Source organism: Odontesthes bonariensis, chromosome 10 (assembly GCF_027942865.1).
Source record: "Odontesthes bonariensis isolate fOdoBon6 chromosome 10, fOdoBon6.hap1, whole genome shotgun sequence".
Lineage (NCBI taxonomy): Eukaryota > Metazoa > Chordata > Actinopteri > Atheriniformes > Atherinopsidae > Odontesthes > Odontesthes bonariensis.
Window position 1 is genome coordinate 24503346 of NC_134515.1, and position 22463 is coordinate 24525808.

Genomic DNA, 22463 nt, shown 5'->3' on the forward strand with positions numbered 1-22463 from the left:
CCCTAACCACTGCATAGCACAGAGCTGCACTTAGAGCCTTGTGTGTAACCAGAATCAGTGGGACATATTCATAACAGACACTCTTCCTCCAGCTCTTACACAAACACAAAAGTTCAAAAGAGTAAGAAGATAATACCACTCAAATTTTCTTTGTGACTTGAAAAATAATGCACAATAATACAAAATTACATTATTTTATTGAAAAGACTGCCAGGCTTCCTTTGGAATAATATAAACAAGTAATAGCAGTTAAACAACATGTGATACAAACTGTACACAGTTTATAAATCTGTGGAATGCAGATTACCTGCTCCTTACAAAGAGTAACATCTGCATAAACTAAGCTTTCATACATCAAAATAGTGTTTATTTTCTTAATTCATTTGTTTCTTTATCTATATTTTTACACTGTACACCAACTTATGATGTATTCACAGACAGCCAGAGGTAATCTGATTCCATTAATCCAGCTGGACTGACAGGCTGACGGTGCACTTCTCTTCCACTCTATAATGACCGACACACAAACACTACATGTATTACTTCAGCCATTCATCCTTGGATAACGAAGAGCTGCTTTTGAGAGATCAAATAACAGAATTAAACTGTAATACCTTCACAGAATACTACAGTTGCATATATATCACAAAGCAAACATGAATACAGTGACAGAACACAGAAAATGAACGGCAGAATGACAAGGACTACAAAAAGGGAAATGTTCAACAAAGCTGCTCCAGTCAGCAGATCAGTTTGGTTCGTCGATGGGTCTGCGACAGTAAGGACAGCAGTTGTGCTGTAGCACCAGGAGCTCATAATCCTCACTGTGAAACATCTACAAGGAAATACAGAAAGGGAAACATTAAAACAGCCCACCAGTGAACGAGAAAATGTAGTAAGGAAAATAAACAAAACAAACCAATAAATCGCAAGTGAAAGAGAAACAACTTCATGGTTCGCTAAGGTCGTACTGGCAGTGCTTATGTAAATGTTGTACCTTGAAGCAGGTGGGGCACATGGTGATGCTCACATCAGGCAGCAGGGAGCGGAAGTATTCCCATTTGAGCGGCCTGGGCCAGCGTTTGATCAGGACATCCCTTCTGCTCATGGAGCGCAGCACGGAACGGCTCACCTTGACAGGGACAAAGGTGGAGCCCCCTTGCTGGTTTGGACACACAGATGAACAGAACCCCATCCTCTTATGGACTCTGTCCTTTCAACCTCTCCAGCTGGTATGCCCACTAAGCAGAATATTAATCAACTCATCTATTTTGTCCTTTCTTTTCTTACCTCAAAAGTCATTTTGGCTGTAAATGGATCTTCCTCTTCATCATCCATACCGTCATCTATCCTCAAAGACTGCGGCTCTTATAGTTATCAATCAAGGACAAGTAAGCAAAGTAATGTACGGTACACATTTCAACATCAGATGCTTTATTGTCACATAGGTTTTCTGTAATCATATTTCAAAAAACCTCAGGGAGAGTATTCTAAGAAGCAATGTGTTTAAAACAAGTTGTGCCTGTCATTCACATCCTGGCCTTGGGAGAACACAGCAGACCTCAGTGCCCTTGAGTGTCTGCTGGCTAATGCAGGTTAATCCCTGCACCAGGGCTGTGGCTACGGCTCTTGGAGGGTTAGTGTCATTAAGATGAGACAGGAGAGCCTCACTAACCCTATTAGCTCAAGAGCTAAGATGACTTAGTTCTGACAGCTTACCCACAAGCACAGAATCAAGGCCAATGCAGACTAAACAGCTTCTTAGAACTGTCACAAGGTAGAGAAGAGCCACATGCTTCAATTAGAGGAGATGCGCAGTGCACCAGCAGAGTGTAGACTTAATAATTCATAGAAATCACATTGAACAATCTGTTACTTTGTGTGTTTAGGTGCTGAGGATGATCAAAGGATACCACCGTTGTCCATACCCTGCCCCCGTGCCTCCCTCTGATCCGTGTGAGGAACTTCCAGGTCAATAAGAGAAAGAGCCTCTTCGTCAATGATACCCTCCTCAAGGTAGAATTGCACCAAAGGCAGCACCTCTGCACACAAAAACAAGCACCACATTAAAAAGAAGAAAAAAAAAACAAAGCAAAAAGGTTTCTCTCCCAGTGTGTTCGGGTGCCACTGACCATATGATGAAGCTGAGTAGATGAAAGGCTGCCTGCAGTTGATGCACACACTGCCCTGGTTGTTCAGAAGGGGGTTGCTGGTGGAGCAACGGTAGCACATCATGCCCTCAATGAGGTCCTGCAGGAAACATATGTCATTTTAAACCCACGGAAAACAGGACAGCGATAACTGCTCCAATTCAACTCCAGCACACATGCAAGTCAGTAACACACCTCGCTGTCATGGAAGGGCTTGGAGTGAATGGTGAGGCTGCCCAGTTCTATGGACTCCAGGAAGCGTGAGGGAACGTGAAGCTCCTGGAGCTTCTCGTAGGAATACCTGGCGAGCTTATATGCGCCCAGTTTTCGACTCTGCTTGGCCAACGCATACAGTGTGTTACTAAAATCTGGTTAAGGCTTTTGTTAAATACGTTTTCCTCTATCAAATATTTTAATGGGTAGCGAAACAACCAGACTAGATCAGAGACATTGGATTGAAAATAACGCTGGCTTCCTTGTGTTTGACTTGGGGAAACTGTTGCTTATTTGATTTATACAGAGATTGTTAGGAGAGCGGCTCTGAGAGCTCAGGTCAATGAGCTGCAGCTGCAGCAACTCTAGACTGGCACTTTTCCATCACTTAAAACTCAACACCATTCCTCTCCTTTCCTCTCCACTCAGTTGCTCTCCAGCTCCTCCTACACACCCAGCTCTACAACCCTTTGATAATGCATGTCCTCCAATTGTGTAACTTGTTTAGCTCATGTTTTTTTTTTTTTGTGACATTGTGTTAAGTGTTTAAACAATGTCCAAAACAGTCCCGCTTAGTCCATAAATCTTACTTCAAAGTTGCAGGAAGAGTTCAGCTTGGCCACAGAGGATCCCAGCTGCTCAGGCCAATTTCCCCCTCCAAGGCTGGCCTTTCCTTCCTCTTACCAGCATCCACAGTGTGCAGCTATGTGGATTTCTCTCTGTAATTGTGGGTGTGATTGACTCTGTGCGTTTGATCAAATCAAAACTTTTTGTTTCGGGTTTTTAAGTATGTGTACGTATGCACCGAGTTCAGTAATCAAAGCACTTGTTTCGCTAACCGAAAATGTGCCTCTTGTTGGCATCTTCTCCTCCCCATCATCACTCCTTTTCTTTCTCTCAGCAGCGGTATGGCTTCCGCTGTGGCGCCAGCTCTTCCGTTTTCTCCCTGCTTTTATCTCTTTTCCTCCACTTTATCATCACAGCCTATGTCAGACTTGATTTCAGAGTGTGTGTTGTGAAAAGATTTCCAGACAGGAGGAGTCCCATTGTTGTTTTCAATATAATGCTACATGAGGCCTACTTCCTCAAATGTAAGGATACACTTTAGAAACGCCTGGTGGTATGTCCTTGGTAAGGTTGTTTAGGAGGAATCTGCAGATGTTGAAGAGCGTCTCCGGCATGTGAGAACTGAAGGGTTCATCCTAAAGATTAAAAAAGAAAAAAAAAGGGAGATTGAAGGGATGGAAGGAATTATAAAATAATCTAAACATCTGATAACGACTTTGAAAGCTCGATTTCTCCTAGCCCCTTTCTTATTACTTTAATCTTCAACCTGCTCTGAAAGCAGCCTGACCCCTTCCAGCGCCTCATCCCTCCTGAAAGGAACAGATGAATTTTCTTCAGCAATCACTAAAAGCATTTCATTCCTCAAGTTAATAGTTCAAATCTATAGCGCCTGTCTGGGAGAATTAAAGTGAGATACAGGGGTTTCCTGCTCTGGTGTGGATCACAGCGATGCCTCTGGGTGTGACCACTGTGGAGCAAAAAGCTGAAACAACAAACCGGGAAGACTGACAGAGCCCAGGTCACTCATACAGTGCTCTTAAGCAGGATTTTGTTGTTTGTAAGCAGGTTAGGTCGGGGGGAGTTGTGTGGGGACCACTGATGAGGCTGTCACCTCATTCTATCACGCAGCTGGTTACCATGGTGATGGAGGTCAAGGAGGTTTCAGGAGTGTAATAATGGCAGTTCATTCAAGCTGATATTTCCCTTCAGTGAACTGCAACCTCAACTTAATGCCCTCTCCTCTTGCTTTTGCTCACTTTGCCTAACACCCCCTGTGCTTATCTTAATTTCTCCTAAAGCTTGACTCATTTCGTGGATTGACATAATCTTACAGAGACAGACCTATTTTTATTCAACTCCCAGTAGTTTAGAGAAAGTTAAGTTTGAAAATGTGTATCAAAAGTGGCGGTAGACTGTCAGAAAAGTGCAAAATTACATATACTACATACGTACAAATACATATATATATACAGTATATAACTTTTTTTTTTAAAAAGCATACAAACAGGACTCTAACTGTTTCAGGAGCTGATCTGTTTAAATCTGGCGGGGGGAGCAAATGGCTCCCTCAAGATTACGGCCGACAAAGCATGTTCTCACCGTGTAACGCTGAATGGAGCGATAGACGTGGTAAAGCTCAGCAAGATGCTGAAAACGCTCAAACTTCTTCAGCATTTCAACCCTCTGATCTTCACTTTCTGGTTCAGACAAACGAAAGGATTAGATGAAAAACTATCAAGCGGTACGATACAAAAATAAAACATAATTGTGGTTGGAGTGTCAGTGCAATGAAGATCTCACCTCTGGCAATGTCCAAACACTGCATTGACAGCATCCAGTAATAGTAACCTGCATCATTAAACCTGTTCTCCACCACAGCATTGTGGGTAAGCTGCTCCAGGACCTTCACAGCTTCATTTTGACGCCCAGCCATATGAAATGCTGAAGAAGAATAAAGAACTAAAGTCAGTCATGACCATTTGGAAAAACTGTCTAATCTTGTAGTACCTTCAGATTTAAAGTGACCGTTCAAGACATGAAGCACTTGTTTATATACTTTTATGTGACCTACTTGATTGTAAACTGCCAGTATTTATGAACTGGATTAACCGTAAGTATTTCACCCATTAGGCAAGCAGTATGAGAAAGACCATCTTTGTTTTTATCTTACTGAAGTTTCAATTTGAGTAGAAGGTGTTTTTTATCTCCTCAGCAGTGGCGCCTTCCTGGTCTTTGGCGCGGAATGCTTAAAACTTTTTTATGAACGAGCTCAACCGCTACCTAATCAGCAAAAGGAAGCGTTTGTATCTATGAAAAAGTAGGCCACAATGCAAAAGCTGAAAAAAAAAATGTTGAATGCAAGTTCAGCTAAAGTTCCAGCATACAATATTTTAAACCTTAATACAGAAGCCAACAATCGCTAGCCATGTGAAGATGGATTAGCATATTGATGTTCTTACCAGAGCACACAGCCTCCTTCCCTTATTTCCTGCTATACTCTCACCGGGGCCAGTATTGGGTGTGCAAAAACACACACATGTGCACGAACACACGCGTGCATCAAGATTCTAGCTCTCCTTTACTGAGTAATGGACCTTCGTGGGCTCAAAAGAGCTCCACAGAAAGGGATACAATTTAAGTCTAAATCGGCCTTTTATATCCAAGACAGAGAGAGGTATGAGCTGTCTGAGAGGCTGTAACTTAGGTTTCACTTCTGGTTTTGGATGTTTGTTTTCGTCTGAGTTTCTGCTGCTCACCATGGTTTCCTACAGTCGTCTATTGCCTCTTTAATGCATGGAGCCCTTAATCATATATACTGCAAATATGACAAACACATGCATTATCCATATGTATGCACAGAATCTAAACTTTGGATGCATAATCCAAATAAATTTGTATTTAGGGAACACAAGGTGAAAGATAAAGTCCTCCCAATGTAATTTTTCACATCTAATAACCAACAGCAGCTCTTTCCAAACAGGAAGGTTCTTCTTCAATATCAAACACCACAGCCCTTTGACTTAAACATGAGACCTATTCTTCATGTTCCTATTAGAGGGTAATTAGAAGCAGCTTTTGAGAGTCGACCCCAACAGTGACTTTACCCCCACAACCACAGCAGGGGTCAGAATGTATTAGTGGCAAACATTTATCAGCGGTCCTGACTGGATAGAAACCACATTCAGCTGCTGTTGGTTACTGTTAGTGACGAGCACACGCACCCTCCCCCATTACAGAAACACAAAACACAATCTGACAAGGCTACAGAGTGCAGCAGCGCTTGTCAACATTTTCGCGTCAAAGCCTCCAACCAACCAAACAAATACTTTACATTGCTCTGTGATGGAAATAGAAAATGCAAACCTTTTCAGTGGATTTCAGCAATGATTACTATTTTTTTCTTGAATTGTTATTGAGAAGTACCAGTCCTGTGTACAGGAGACAGCCCAGAATCCGAGACATAACAATCATCAGTAACACAATACCGCTTCACTGCCTGTCTAAAATCCACACAATCAACTAAATGCATGACCATAAGCACACCCCAATACAATCAGGTCTGTTCAGTCATGAATTCCATGTTGAGACAAGCAGAGGACGATTATGTAGAAGAGGAAATATGCCTGCTGAGATCATAATTATAAATCTATGAGCTGATTATAACTATGGTTACAGTTAGTAATCATCATCAGAGCTGCTTGTAGCACTGGTGATTAGAAGCAGCAACCATGCCGTTCATCGAACAGGCTGCCTAGCTCTGTCCTGCTCTGCTCCAGCAAAGAGGATCATGTTTTACAGGGATATAGAAAATCTTAAGGAAGTAGTGAAAAAAGTCTGTGACCAGATCTGGCCGGGCTTTATCACTTCCATATGTAAACATTGGCTGCTGGTGTAGGCCTTATGTTCACTAAAATGATCCTGGAGGCATATGTCTTAAAAGAGGACATATGTTGTTGTATCCAAACAATGAGCTGAATGCCTAAAAGTGAAGTTGCGGACCTGACCTTTTTGCGCCTCCTCGAAGCGGTCGTTTTCAGCCAACCACTGGGCGTAAGGCACAAAGACATCGTATTTGAAGTGAGGGTGCTTCTCCACCAGTGAAAAGGCCTGAGAAATGAACAGTTGAGAGGACAGATTATGCATTAGATGGAGTACAGCGTATAAGTACGCTTGACTTAGGAATTCAGTCCCACATGCTGTGATAGTGTATATAGGGAACAGTGTTGGACTGCCCCAGGCAATTAAGCCTCAGCTGCAGCTGATTAGGCAGATACAAGTTACCACATATTTTTTATATAAACAGTCAAAATATTTCTACAATACCATTCATTAGTTAAAAGCAAAGAGGCGCGTACGAGCCCATTTGACTTCACACTCAATTAGAGCTACAACTGTAACTCTATTTGAATGACAGGATATAAAGAGCTGCAGTAGCGCCCCTCAGACACATATTTGCCTGACATGGTAACTAATTAAGCTCAATGTCCTGTGGCTAAATCTGAGCCAATAAACACACACCAATCATAGTGTACAGTAAAACAGTGTGTGAGTGTGTGTCCCAGGCCAGTGAGCCTAAAGTAATTTCAACAAATACTTAGTTTAGTTTTTTTGTTTTTTTTTAAAAGAAGAAAAGATTGGGAACAGTAAATAACATCCATATGGCCCATTCTGTAACTCTCTGAGTTTGTGCTGCAGTCTGGCCTGTCTTTGTGTCCACCTCCCCCAGAGATGCACATAAAAGCTAACTGTTCTGCAAACCTCCATCCCATACTCTTTCTTCCTTCTCTCTGAGGATTAAATAAATATTCCAAGAAGCATGTCATCGTAATATGATGTTCTGTTTTTTGGCTCCACTGTTTCAGCATTCAAAATCGCCAGCATGCATCTCTGTAACGCCTTTAACTCAATTACAGACAGCACATGAATTAAAAGAAATGCAGCATTTCTGTTTTGTCTGAGCAGCATGATCCGCTCTGATGGAGGAGTTTGACTGGAAGCAGAATAAGGTTTCATGCCCATACTCTTTCAGTGCAGTACAGTGTGTTGGACCTCTAACTCCCAGCTCGTCACCACGTGGGCACAGATTCAGAGATATCTAAAGCTTGATGATTAGCTCTGGAGTGTACATGTGTGGTTTCAGTTATCAGTGAATGAGGAAATTAGGCAGACGCATTGTCTTATTGTTCATCCTCAACTGTGGTTACTCTGACAAATACTGCAAAACTGAACAAGCCATGAAATGCAGCAGTTTATTTTGTGCTTCATGATACTTTTAAGTGCCACAGTAAGTTATTTAGTACAGTCCTATGTGTTTCACGTCAAATTTCTGTGACTGCCACAGAATTTTCCATGTGTAGGACCTGATAAGTGTGTCAGACCTCTTCCCAATGTCTGGTTTCCACATGCAGGTCCAACAGAGCCTTCAAGTCTCCCATCTTTGAATAAGTCTCTGAGGCATAGCCGTGATGTTTCAGCCTCTTGAAGTGGAGTGCACATTTTGCCAGTGGTTCACGCTCAGCCTTGTCCAACTTACGTGCAATGTCAATCAGCCTGTAAAAAAAAAAGACAAGAATGAGTTCACAGATAGGTCGAAGGAAAATAACACTCAAATGGGGATCTGTTTTAGCAAACTATGCTCATGACACCAGAAAGAATGGGAATCAGTCAGGGTCACAAGCTTAATCTGATTCGGGTTAAAGAACTCTGACTGTGTTCAGCGGCAGTGTTAGCAGCACTGATCCACTGGCAGCACCACAGGGGGCTGACAACGTGCGCACAGAAGGTCAGATGGAGTCAGCAGAAAGGTCTGACATGACCATCAGATATCAATTTGTCTGGTTGTCAACGGCACAGACTCACACACCACATTCCCGCTGTGCACAAATGAGCTAAATTTAACAGAAAGTTAATTGTTCACAAGTAACCTCAGCTGTTGCATCTTTCCCCCAGCATGTCATGTGTCAGAAACATGATTTACATATTTAACTAAACTGCCTGCTTCCAACTATGCAACACAGATGTCTGCTGAGGAGGCGCATCAGATGAGTATTATGCTGTCAGTCTGCACAGGTCCAGAGATAATGATGGTGTCAAAACTAGTCTTAATATAGAGCTGATGGTACAATAAAATGGCATTCGTACAAAAATTTTTTTTCAAATTATGTCTGTGAATGGCTTATCTAACTAGTTAAGAGAAAAGCTTTTGGTGAGGATCCAATTTGGTTGGTCCATTGTAGCATTGTCCATTTGAATTTTTCCCCAATTTGAACTTTTTTGTTACTATCTGACAAGCAAAGATCTAAGAAAACCAGAGCCAAAGTACTAGTCATACGTTTGGGCATGCCTACCTGTTCACTATAAAAGAAAAGATGCATCCACATTTTTGACACATGCTGTAGCTCCTATCACTTTAGGTGCTGTACCGCAAGAACTGACGACAAGCACAGGATCTATCAAAGCTCCTACTGCACAGTAGCTACTTTCACAGCACGCGAGACACCGTCAGCCAAGTAATTGTACGGTGATTGGTCCAAACAATGTAAGCAAACACTGATTGATTGCAGCACTGGCATCCCGCGTTAGAAGATCCTTATGTAAACATCAGTATAACATTGCCCATGTAAATATCAACCCTACAAAATTAAACTAAACAAAGACCAGGCTTCATTGAGCCCATATGCAACGGAGGAGCTATACAAGATTCTCACTTGTCTATCTACTGCCTCTCAACTTTTATGCCACTTCAGCATCTCTATCGATGATGTGAATGATGAGGATGTAATACATATTGGTTCTCAGGAGAGTTCACCACTTCTCCGTTCTCCACAGAGTTCCCATAACAGCACTTCTTTATAAATCACACACACACAAATCTCAACGGGTAGTTTGAAAAAAAAATAAATAAATAATAAAAAAAAAAAAACTGTTAAACAAGGGTATAAGAACAACAAAGAAAATTGATCTAGAATTACTAATACTGTAACCGACACTTACATGTCTGCCCAACCGTGCTCTCCAATAATATCTATGGCTTTCAGATGTTCCCCTGCTGACAGGTACATCTCCGCTGCTGCCCGCGGCTCCTTGCTGCTTTTGGCCCAGTCTGCCTGTTTGGTCATTAGCATCCGAGTGCTCTTCGGGTCTGTGGCCCCGATAAACTCCTGCAAATAGAAAGACATGGTTGTAAACAAATGTTTCAAGCACGGGTCCATATTATGACTGATAACTTAAGTCGTGTTATACAGAATGCACACAGTTAAAAGTTCCCATGAAACAGTTTGCAGTGTGCTATTTGCTTCCACGAATTGAAGTGTTTACTGTGAAAACAGAATTCAAGGAGCACCACTCCCACGAATAGGTCTCTCCGCTGGTCTGACTCCCATCATTCTGCACCCGCTTTACTGGTGTTTTTGCTCGAATTTAGACTCTAGTTGGTAGATTTTGTTAAACTCAAAATTAGTATATGCCTTCAAAATGCGGGATGAGCCATCAGCATTTTTTAAAAAGGTTTCAAGAAGATTTAAACATTGAAAGAGATATCATATGAAAACATCTAAACATTTTGAGTCAGATTTCATGGGGACGATTATATTTCGCAAGCGAAATCCCGAGGTTGAAAGTGAAAAAAGTCCACGTGAGATAGACGCGCTTTTCCACTAGCTCGGCACGGCTCGGTTTGGTTGTGTTTCCATTACAAACGAGTATACTTCGTGCCTCCTCGACTTGGGCGGGGTCGTCGTAACACGGCTGCGCGTGTTGCTGCTCACTCTTTGGCTTTTTGTCGCACAGAAGGTAAAAGAGAGCCAGAGAAGACTCTTGGCCACCAGACAAAACAGAATTGAAAAGTACCGGAGAGTTTTGTTACGAGCTTCAAAAAGACGACGTTTGAAGGTAAGCCAACGGTTGCTAACGTGACGACACTCATCGCCCAATCAGTGGAAGGCAGTCGGCTGACGTCACGTTTTAGTAACGCTTCGGCCCGCTTGGAACCAGGGCTGAGGTGATACGGAAAATCGTCCCGGTTGCAGGTGCTAGTGGAAACACGCAATAGCGCGCCGAGCCGAGCTGAAGCGAGCTAGTGGAAAAGCGCCAAATGAGGGTCTAGACTTAAGCAGAAAAAAAGAGAGTCACACAAATGTCAGGCAGCTAAAAGGCCTTTCCCTCCGGTGTCCATCCTACCTAAAACAAACAGCCTGTGGGACCAGATGGCCACTCAGCCACATAAATATACAGCCAACACATCAAACACAGAGAAGATCTGAGACGCATGCAATGCAGAAATATACATGAACAATTCATGGCTGTGTCATCTACTCCAGTAAAGCGAACACTGATAATCAAAACTACCCTGCTCCACATGTAAACAGAAAAGCTTGAATTCTTTTTTAAAGCTCCAACTGACCTCCTCGTCAAAGTCTTCATGTAAGAGCAGATGTTTGCTTTATTTCTCTCCATTTCTGCTCCAGTTCCTACTTTAACTATGCGTGTAAGTTGTAGAGGAGTGTGTGAGTAAAAGTGCGGCATCTGCCCACTGATCCGATGATATATGTGGAGATTGTAGTGATGCATGGGGAGATGAAAGACAGGCGCTAAAGCGGAGCTGTCTGAACGCCGCGCAGGGCCCCAATTTGGCATAACCGCATATAAGGAAGAAAAACATATGTTCTAAACTCATAAAACATGCAATACTTCACGGGTTTTTTCCGTGCGTGTTGATAAGAAGGTATGTATCATGTGCATGCTGGTGGTATTGTGAATCGATTATTCGATCACCTTGGCGTACTCAAACATCCGCAGGTCAGTGTACATGCTCAGGGCTCTGGATTCGTGGCCATTGCGCTTGTAGAGCTTGGCTGCCTCGTGGAATTTCCCCTGGAAGGCATAGACATCTGCCAGGAACAGCTCATTGTCGTTCTCACCCCGCTTCTTCCTCTCCTGCAAATCAGTCAACACAAATACTGGCATGTGTGCCGAGATAAACAGTCGCACGCATGTGCACACACACACACAAACACTTGGACAACAGTTATGTTTGTGGGTTCACAAACTCACGGAGAAAAACAAACGTACCAGGCAGAAGGAACTATTGGCATGCAGGATGCAACATTCACTTAACATTTCTACAGTCAGTCAGAGTCAGTCTTTCTCTACATTTTGCTGAAAGTGGCTGAAAGAGTTGGATGTTTTCCTGGATTTAAACCGGAACACAGCAGAAACAGCCTAGCTCAGACTGGCTGCCCTGTTCTCAGCGTGTTAATGTTGCCTTTATGTGATGTGAATAAAGTTCAGCAAATAAGTGTACAAGGATGCTAATAAAAATTCAATGGCTCTTTGATCTTCTTTTTTCTGATGAGCAGGTATTACCTCTATGCTGTTGATCAGCTCCAGGTAGCGCAGGTCTCGGATTCTAATAAAGGCCTGAAAACGGAAAGAATACATGGGAGGATTTAGGAGATTGGTTCTCAGAATCTGATGTGTTGTGCTTTTGTTTGCGATACCAGACTCTTAAAGCTCCTGCCTCAGCGATTAATTAACCTCTTTAGCCCCTGCCTCCCTTTCTAATTTTCCACCCAAAAAACAACCAAGGCCTAATAGAAGCTGCTAATTAAAAAGTAAATAACAGCGTAATAAGTGGAATAAGTGGTACTAATAGTTAGATTTTTTTCTTGGTAACAGAAATTAAACACAACATTTTTTTTAATTTGTCTCAGTCGTTCCAATACTAGGGCCTCCACACTGAATGTGCCATGCTTGAAAACATTTGAAAAATGGCCAAGGATCTTTTTTTTTCTAATAAATATAAACAGACATAGTACTCACACCTACACATTGGCTTGTAGATAACGTGATGTTATATACATGCACAACATACATGCCTGCTATTGTGCAGCGGTGTCGCTGGAGTAGTAAATTGTATAATATGATGACAGCGGTCTTAATCAGAACAGCTTGTGCATCTGACTGACCTTCTTGGCGGTTTCAAAGTCAAGGCCCTCCAGAGCCTCTGTGGCCAAATCCCTCCAGTCACTGTCTGTCACACCTAGACAGGCGATCTGGTGGGCCTCCTTAAACATCTTCCTCTCCAGGTATTGGTACATGGGTGCTGACTGGGCAGAGCAATAATACCCCAGTCAAAAACCATTACAAAGATGGAAAACGGCCACTAAGAACAGGTTTACATAGAAATCTTATCTTCAACAAGTACTTGTTTCATGAATATCATCCCTATCTCTAGACTCAAGCACGTTAACAAAGTACTACGCACCTGAGGCACCTCCACTGCAGACATGGAATAAACGTGGAGGCAGAAGATCTTAGAGCCGTTGTAGCCGACCATAAAGCCCTGCATCTTCTGCTGGTGTACAGGGAAGTTACTAGCCTTGATGTTAAGGTAGCCATTCCCAGAGAAGCACAGCATGTCCTCACACTGGGTGTTCCAGGCCACGCTGTTAGCGTTTGGCTCCTACAGAAAAAAAAAAAAATCAGAAAGGGTAGAGGAATAAAGCTGACTGTGGAACAAAGACACTGTAAATGGATGTTTCTTATAATTAAATATGTATGGCTGTTTCTGTTTTGTTTGTTCTTTTCGTTCTTCTGCGCCTTTGAAGTGCATTTTTAAAAGAATCTGCCAAATGAAGTTCCTCCCCCCATCTCCTTTGCATTGCCTACTGACTTGAAAAAGTAATTCTTTGCTGTTGATTTCATAGACCAGGAGAGTGTTGTGCTCATCAACCACAGCCAGTTTATTGCGTGAGGCACTCATGTCCAGGCAGCGCACTGACGTCGACAGCTTCAGCAGCGTGATGGGAAACGGGTTGTCGACAAATATCTTCAGGATCTACATCACGAAAGCAAAGACCAGCAGAGCACAATTAAAGCAGACGATCTGAGTAAATGCTTGTTGAACACAGTGGAGTGTGGGAATGAAAATTCTTGAAGTACTCACTGCTCCGTTCTTCAACCCCACAAGTAGGCCCTCTCTGCCTGGCGGACCACCAATGACTTTGATGTAACGAATCAGAGATTCCATCACCCATTCTTTTTCCCTGACGCTGGTGAAGGACAGACACTGGAGTCTCTTCTCCTGCACAGAGCAGAACAAGGAAGGTGAAACTACAGCACTACAAATGAGTGGCTGACTGGCTCAGTATGGTCGAATTATTCCGTTTTTACAGTACACAGTCTATTAATCTTCATTAAACAGACTCATGAAAGTCAAATAAATTCTAGCATGTTGTACCTTAAAACCCTGCAGAGGGTGCTTCAATGTCACAAAGCAGCACTATAAAGATAAAATATGATTTAATCTACGAGAAACATGCAAAGCCCATATATAGGGCCTACAAATTGTCTGAGGCATGAAACATGAGTAAGCCCCAATGGAGAGATCTGAAGCACCTCTGTGACACACAGAGATTTAAAAGGAAATAACCCCTGTGTTATGGCTGCTCCTCCTCCCTACCAGCCTCTGTCAAACACGCAGAGACGAAAAGCAGAAAGGAACCCCAGGAGAAGCCCGCTGGTTTAACAGACTGTGGTCCTTCCCCCTTCATTCAAACTGTCTTATTTTATCCAGCTTGAGGAGACAGCAGAAGCGGGGAGAGGCAGAGGCTGCACAGCACATGTACAACTGAAGCCTTGGGCAAGCCAGGCAGACACATCTGCAGTAAATATCTAAATACTGATTCACTCCGCATTCATCATAATTATGGTGCTAAAATGTCTCCTGCAGCTTCTTGCACAACCAATGGTGGGTATGAGTGTAATTTACAGGGAACAAGTGTCATTGGAGGTCAGAAACCTTTTGTCTGAGAATAAGAACGTCAGTTCTTAAAAGGTTGGGACACTGTGTAGTGTTAAAAAAACGACACAAACAGAATGCAATGATTTGCAAATCTAATAAAGCAACATTTAGTTTTTCATTAGTGTGTAAAAAGCATATCAAATGTTGAAAGTGTTTACTGTTTCAAATGAAAATATCAGGTCATCTTGGAATTTGATGGTGGCTACACATCTAAAAGATGTGGAATAGGATAACAGAAAGGTTGGAAAAAAGGTTGTCAGTGGTACTAAAAGGAAACAGCTGGAGAAACATGTTGTAACTAAATAGGTTAACTGGCAACAATAGGTCAGTTTGATCAGTGATCATTGGGCATAAAAAGAGCACCTTTCTACAATTATGGCGCAATTGATTAAAAAAAGAATCAATATCTCTGTGTGCAAGGGACACTGTCAAAAATCTATACTATCAGAACACTTCCGAGAAATTATTTTCTGACCACAGTTCACCGTGCCGTTAACAAAAGCAGGTTAAATCTTTATCATGCAAAAAATAAGTCATATACAATATGGACAGATACAGAAATACTACCATCTTCTCTGAACCAAAGCTCACTTAAAATGGACCGAGGCAAAGAGGAAAAATTCTCTTTGGTCAGACAAATAGAAAACTGAGATTTGTTTTGGAAGTCATGGATGCCAGGGAGCATCCAGCTTGTTATCGGCACTCAGTTCAAAAGTCTTTTTTGAGATGTGATGCTGGCATCAAATTCAAGATGAGCTCCTATTTTTTTATGGAATAATGAAATGTCTCACTTTTAGCGTTTTATATGTTTTCTGTGAACTACTGTGAATATAGTATGGGTTTATGAGACTGGCACCTCCTTGCATTCCATTTTTATTTACATGTTTCACAGGGCCGTGGCTTTTCAGGAGTTGGAATTGTAAAACTGAAAAAGGGTTTGTTCATCATGAGAGAAGTTGAACACAAACAGGATGTGGCAGCAGCAAACAAGCCTGCAAGATTAAATCAAATAAGTGGGGAATTTTTCTACGCTTTCAAGCAAATTATACAACACAGTGAACAAAACTCTATCTCCTCTGACCTGACACAGAATGATATGCTGCGAGCAGACCACCAGCAGGTTGCATTCAAACTTCCTGCAAATTTTCTCCTTGATGCGATAGTTCATGTCGTCCAAGACGAGCTCATAGATGAGGATCTTCTCAGGCAGCTGGATGGCAAGACGGTTTCTGTAAATGGCAATCTTCTTCACCAACTCTCGACACTTGATCCTCACTAGGAAAGAGATGAGAATGTGAGACACGTACAGTACAGAGGGTTAGGAAGGTTTATTGATCGTAGTTTAGTGAGTAGCAGAAATCTTATGAGGAAAAACAAATCTTACGTGAAGACTTTCCCTAAAAAATAAGAGATCTCCATCCTTTACAAAAACAACAGACTGCCTGCCTTCACAAAATATCAAGTTTTTGATACGACTTAGATATATACTTTTAAGTTATTTTCCACAACATGCTATGCCTCTATACCCCTGATTGCGACACTGTGACACCATAAGACATGAAACATATTATTATCGGAGGCATCATAACAGCTTTTAAAGTCCTAAACTCAACGGCCTTTTGCCCGTGCAAAACTGCACCTTTTTTTTCAGTGATAAGATGCTGGACGATGACGTCAGTCATGCTGTCTCTATAAGCATAGCGATCTTTGTACAGGCCGTGAACTGTGCTGAAGGAAAGTTGGTAGCAGGCGATGGTCCCATCCTGGCAGCCCAACACCTAGATAAGAAACAACAATGTAGCAGTACATCCTATTAACACCTCTAAGAAAAGACTGAGGGAGTGGGAAAATGTTCCTGTTGTTAAGGCATCTACACAGTGGAGTTGAAAGAACCTGCCAGAAACCAATTCTCTCCTGTGTGCCTCATCACTTTCAGTTAAATATAGTGAGAGGAGAAGCTGTGGAACTGATTAAACATACCTTGTGTATCTGTGTAGTTAGAGAGGCACTGTTTTTAGCACATCAGAATCAATGTATCACTGGATGTGAATGTCACATCTGAGCAAACAGTGTTTTGCTTTACACTCTTATTTCTGTTCTCTCACTGTGACATGCATCATGATTCAAGGGTAGGAAATGAGATCTTTTATAGGCACATGGCTTCCCAAGCTGTGGACCCACCACAAAGTTGGAGTCAGGCTTAACTCGGCATGTCCACACCCAGGCATTCTGCTCTCCAATGGTTCCTAACCGTACGCCATCTTTAGTGTAGAGGGACACCTGTTTATCTGAGCCACCCATCACTATGTACTCGCCCTTGGAGAAGTAGCTGACGCAACACGGGTCATAGGTTAGAGTTCTGTCTTTTCCGATCTAAGGGAGACAGAGAGAGAAGGGGACATAAAAATGGGAACCAAACAAGCATTTCTTGCATTTATTGTTCAAGGGTTTGAGCCAACATTTCCAATGTCTGAGCCAACAGACATCAAAGTCCTCCGTACACTCACTCAACCATCCCTTTGATTGTGAGGAAAAGAAAGAGTTTCTCTGGTTTAAATGGCCTTTATTGTATTAGAGTTCAAAGTCCATTTGCTCGGCATCATATCAGGTCACCCAGTTCTATCCATCTGCTTTTCCTCATTGTGCAAAAAAGCTTCCCAGAGAATACCTCGTTATTTTTCTCCACTGCAAACAATCCCTAGTGTTGTAATCAGAATAAAATGTTCATTTAAAGCCATAAATAGGCCGATGGCGATTCATGAGCCTAAGGCAGAAAAATGAACAAACCATATTTGTCTATAATTACAATATTGCCTACAGGGAATAGGGGAGGAAGGAGGGACAGTGAGGGGGGCATTAAAGCATAGCAGGATCACTTCCAATGTACTGTTATGGTTTCAGCAGACCCTGACAGCCTGATTACAGCAGGAAACACAGACCCTAAATTCAGTTAAGGGTTTCCAATACTATAGATTTTAGACAAATAATCTCCAGTTTTTTTTGTTTCTTACTGCTATAGCGAGTTATGGCACATAAAGAGTAATTAATGTTTCCCATAGAGGCTCCATTTATTTAATCTGTAAATAAGTAAAAGGAGAAAGGTTTGAGAGAACATGCTGTTGTGACAAGACTGTGGATACAGAATGTTGTTTGCCCAGTCATTTTGGTGTCTGTGCAAAGACGTATTGTGGTGGTTTTAGGCGGGGGATTTGTATTCTATTGATTTTTGATAATCACCTGCTTTCCGCTGAGCTGGTAGAAGGAGAGCTTTTGACCCCAGTCTGCCACAGCCAAAAAGTCGTTGTGTTCATCCCTGTTAAACGAAAAGATTTTATCCATCAGTGCATGTGACAAGCTTCAGTGCTGATGGGGGCTTTTAAGTAATGATGACAGAAAAATCAGAAGCCAACCTTCATTTAGGAAACATTTGTGGCAAAGCCCACCCCTCACCCCAGCACACACACACACACACACACACACACACACACACACACACACACACACACAAAAATCAGTTATGGAGAGAAATGGAAACCTTTGGCATGTTTTCATTCTGATCAGTTTTGATTGCATGTCAAGACAGAGTATTGTATTACACCATAAGCGTATGTACCCATAGACCCTGTCAGAACTGTCAAAGTCCACCTCAATTCCCAGGAAATCAAATCTCAAGCAGCTCAAGAGATACTTTTCCCTGACCGACCTCATGCTCTGACCTCTCTACGTTGTGACTGATTATAATATGTAAAGCTACCCAGTGATAATATATCTGTTGCCTCTCATCACTGCCACCTTTACCCTACCTCTTGCATTTTTTTTTTCTACTGGCTTTCTATAGTAGTTGCAGGAGTAGTCTTGGCTTTGGCTTCAGGGGACAGCAGAGAGTGGAAACAGCTGATCCAAAGCATCATAATTCTCTCCTTCACAGTTCAACCACTCCCGTGTCAACTGCTGCCACCTCCTGGCCACAAGCAAACAGTTCATCTAAACTGCAATAATCTTGAATTCACACGATCCATTTTAAATCTGAGTAACACTGAAAGCACAACTAAGGTATACCACGCAGGTATAAGTAGCTGTTCATTATATATATCTATAAAAAGTATTATTATGTGCATTTATTGTTTTGCTACAATAATTAAAAAGGACTAACTTAGAGGGATTCCAAGCGATGGACCAGATAGGAGAAGAAGAGCCCCCTGGACGCTCTATTTTGACCTTCTCCTCTCCATTCTTGTTGCATATGCTCACCACACCATTCATCATGCCAAGAGCAAGGTACTGCCCATCATTTGTCCACCTGCAATCAAATGAAAACCTGGCTGCAAGATCAACAGGAAAATGCACAGCCGTCTCAGAAAGTTCCAGTGACGGACATCACGTACCCACAACATGTTATCTTGCTGCTGACTTTATGTTTGTTGACAGATTTTTGCTCCGGGGACCACAGACCTAAAAATGTAAAAATTATAAAGATATCAAGTGCCACAGGTTGGCATTTGGGCTCCTTAAATTATTTATGGGTTTACAGCTGAAGATGTTATAGCTCCATGTTGAATTAAACTCGAGGTGCAACTCACCAAAGTCCCCAGAAGAGCAGGAGGCAAGTTGGTGTGTGACTGGGTTGTAGGCAATACACTGGATAGAGTCATTGTGACTACAGATAAGCACATTAAAAAGAGAGTGATAGAGAATTATGCAACCCATCATGATGTAAGAGTACTATTTCACACTTAAGTGCTAAGTAAAAGACACTTACGTGTATTTCAAAATGCCCTCTAGTTTAGAAGTCCAGATGATAATACTTTTGTCAGCTGATCCTGAGGCAAATCTTTTACCTGCAGAGGAACGCATATGCATGTGTTAGTGAAATAAAAAATGATGAGTGATACAGAACAATGTGGTGTGTAAACTGAAAACTAGTTAGGTACCATCCTTGGCATAGGCTACACAGTACACTGTGTCTTTGTGTCCTTTTAAAGGCTGGACAATACTCCCTTCTGCTGCATCATACACCTGCAAAAAGGAAAAATGATCTGAAAGTTTATTCCACTGCAGACAACATGAATCCAACATGCATCATGTCTTTACGGGTTAAATCAATCTTTAATATAATGTGCACCCAATCTTGCATTTTCAGCCTACAACACATTCTTAAAAAAGTTGGGAGATAAAAGATGGGGAAAATTTTTTAAAGAGATCTCAACAGGTGATCATGAAGTAAGACTAGAAGGGATGTGCATGTTTCTCTCTCTACAGTGGAGAACAATAACTAAACCAGGATACAAGCCCAAGCAGGACACGTGAGATCACCAATCCCTCAGACTTCAAGAGCTGTCATTCATCAAGAGCTGATGCAAGGATAAGGGGAATCTTTGTCAAACACTACTATACTGAGTTGCATTCACAAACAACCTTAAATGTTTTACTGTGCAAAAAAAAGCCTTTTGTTAACCTCGTTTTGGAGTTGTAATAATATTACTGTATTCACTAGATTTGTGTCTTCCTTAGCAAAAGAAAAAAATGGACAGTCTTACCAGGACACGAAGCCCCGCAGCTATAATGAGTTGGCTCCCATCAGGCTTGAATGCAAGATCATACACTCTGCGAAAGAGAGATTTGTGTTCCTTATAAAATGTAACTGTATAGAAAGCAAACAGTGAGAGGGGCCGTGCTCCATCAGCAGATGTTATGTATTTGTAACTTTATATATAAAGTTCTATTTAAATAACTTTAAATATATATGTTACTTTCTTTACGGCCCAAATATTTGTAATAAATTACTAGTAATTACTATTACTCGCTACTGGCAAGTGAAAAAATCTCAGTCTGTTGTATTGAATGAATAATCAATATGTTCAAGTACAATACACTTGTTTTTTTGGATGACTGTCACTTAATTGGAAATTAGTCACAATAAAAACAAAGTCACAGCACCAGAAATGTGAGGAGAAATGTACAAAATCTAGTTTAGTCTCTCAAATCCATGAGGACGTTCCTCATCAGGCAGTTAAAGAAATATATGATACAAACACAGTCAAGTCAGTCCATCACTCCAATCTATGCACGTAAGCAAGACGCACACTGGTCAGATATCAAAGTGAGAACACAAACAACTTTGAAAATTAATCACATTTTCGGAATTCTCATCAGACACTTCCCAGGCTAATCAGACACAGCATTCATGGCAAGATGAAATTAAATTAAATGAAAAAATACTTTATTCATGCCAAAGGGAAATCCTGTTATTGCAGCTCTTTTTTTTTTCATTAAAATGTTTCATTATGAATTGCTATTGCTGCTGGCAGGAATGACCTCCTGCATCTGTGTTACAACACATACTGATGCCACTCTGACGATAGGAAGAGGGTGGTCAGTGTCACTCTTCAAGTTCATTAACTTGATGGCAATGAAAAAAAGCATTATTCTATTCTTGTCAAAAAAATTGAATGGCAAATTGTCCAGCATAAGACTTCATACACACCAGTCTCAACAACGAATAAGTTTACAAAGGTAAGTCAGTACATAAGTCAGTTATTGCCTGTGGCAGCTATGTAGCCGAGGCCATGTTTAGAATATTATGAAGAATCTGTGTTGAAACTGAGGTATCAACAAAATAAAAATCCATCAAACTTGATAGGAGGTCAAACTAATGTGCCAGTGTGCACAGTACACACGCGAGTATGCTACAGAGCTGGCAATTTGTTAAATTACTCCCTGCTGACTATGTTAGACCTGTTGATAAAATCATTTTCCCTGGTACATCAACCATTTCATACTGATATTAGCAACCAAAGTGAATATTTGTGTAGATAACAATGTGGTTTTGACTGCCTAATATCTATCAATGAGTTAAAGTGTTCTGCAATAATGACAATAATCACATTTTAAATCCCTATTGTACCATAATAACATATATTGCGTACACTGCAGTGCTAATGAAAATATTTAGTTCACAGACTGTTTATAAAGCTTATGTAGAAACATACAATCAATAAAGTAACTCAATAGCTGGCAAGTGTGAACGATAGTAGCTCAAACTTTATGGACTAAAAAAATCAAAGAGATCTTTAAAAAATTTTACTGTCAAACACTGAAAGAAACATCAAATGTTAATTGCAGTGCCATCAATAGGTCGATGTTTTGCAATAACACGGAATGCAAATTAAAGCAATTATGTGTTATCTTAAACAACGCTAGTCTGGTAGCTCCTTCAATTAAAAAAGAAAACTCTTACATTCAAACCAAGCAGCTGTGCGGCGAAAATCAAGAAAAAAAAAGCTAATGTGACCTAGCTAGCTTAGCGTGTGCGTTTACTACAACCAGAGACTTCGCGCTACAAATACAGAGATGATTATACAGTGATGAACTACATGATTTATATGGCATATATAACTTAAATAGAAGAGGTATAAACTGTCCACCAATTATTAACCACAAACCAAAGGTTGCGGTCCTAGTGCTCGTTAGCTGGCTAACACTAGTTTACATAGCAACCACCGTTGCTATCCACCTAGCGTTCTATCCCAGCATCGGGCCTGTGTAGGAAAATTAAACATCATTCCTGCAGACTCTTACCGTTCACGAACTTTCTCTTGCCATACTTGTACGGCTCTCATTTCCACCGTTTAATTGCATAAACGATCACAAGAAGTTCTTCTTCTGTTTCTTCTATTAATCAACAGGTTGTTGTTGCTCCTTCTCCTGTTGTCATGGCTCATTCGCATTGC

At 41.4% G+C, this 22463-nt stretch overlaps 1 protein-coding gene across 1 annotated transcript; it reads right to left on the reverse strand.

Annotated features, from left to right (window-relative positions):
• Positions 1-214: 214 nt before the first annotated feature.
• ift122 (intraflagellar transport 122 homolog (Chlamydomonas)) lies at positions 215-22455 on the reverse strand. Its single transcript, XM_075474807.1, has 29 exons — positions 22312-22455; positions 20271-20337; positions 19665-19749; positions 19493-19571; positions 19314-19390; positions 19119-19185; positions 18887-19033; positions 17971-18046; positions 16915-17106; positions 16373-16511; positions 15815-16008; positions 13876-14013; positions 13603-13767; positions 13195-13392; positions 12896-13036; positions 12294-12347; positions 11703-11864; positions 9924-10090; positions 8309-8480; positions 6935-7037; positions 4731-4871; positions 4530-4627; positions 3465-3565; positions 2346-2511; positions 2133-2250; positions 1914-2042; positions 1291-1367; positions 998-1162; positions 215-835 (listed from the first exon to the last, which is right to left on the reverse strand). The coding sequence occupies exons 1-29, from the start codon at positions 22350-22352 to the stop codon at positions 749-751; spliced, it is 3546 nt and encodes a 1181-aa protein (XP_075330922.1). The 5' UTR covers positions 22353-22455; the 3' UTR covers positions 215-748.
• Between the last annotated feature and the right edge of the window lie 8 nt (positions 22456-22463).

Coding starts and splice junctions, on each gene's coding strand:
- ift122 (XM_075474807.1), bottom strand. CDS start 22,352: ATGAGAGCCGTACAAGTATGGCAAGAGAAAGTTCGTGAACG. Junction 2,251..2,345: donor AGCCCTTCCATGACAGCGAG/GTGTGTTACTGA, acceptor TGTTTCCTGCAG/GACCTCATTGAGGGCATGAT. Junction 1,368..1,913: donor GCAGGGTATGGACAACGGTG/GTATCCTTTGAT, acceptor GATAACTATAAG/AGCCGCAGTCTTTGAGGATA.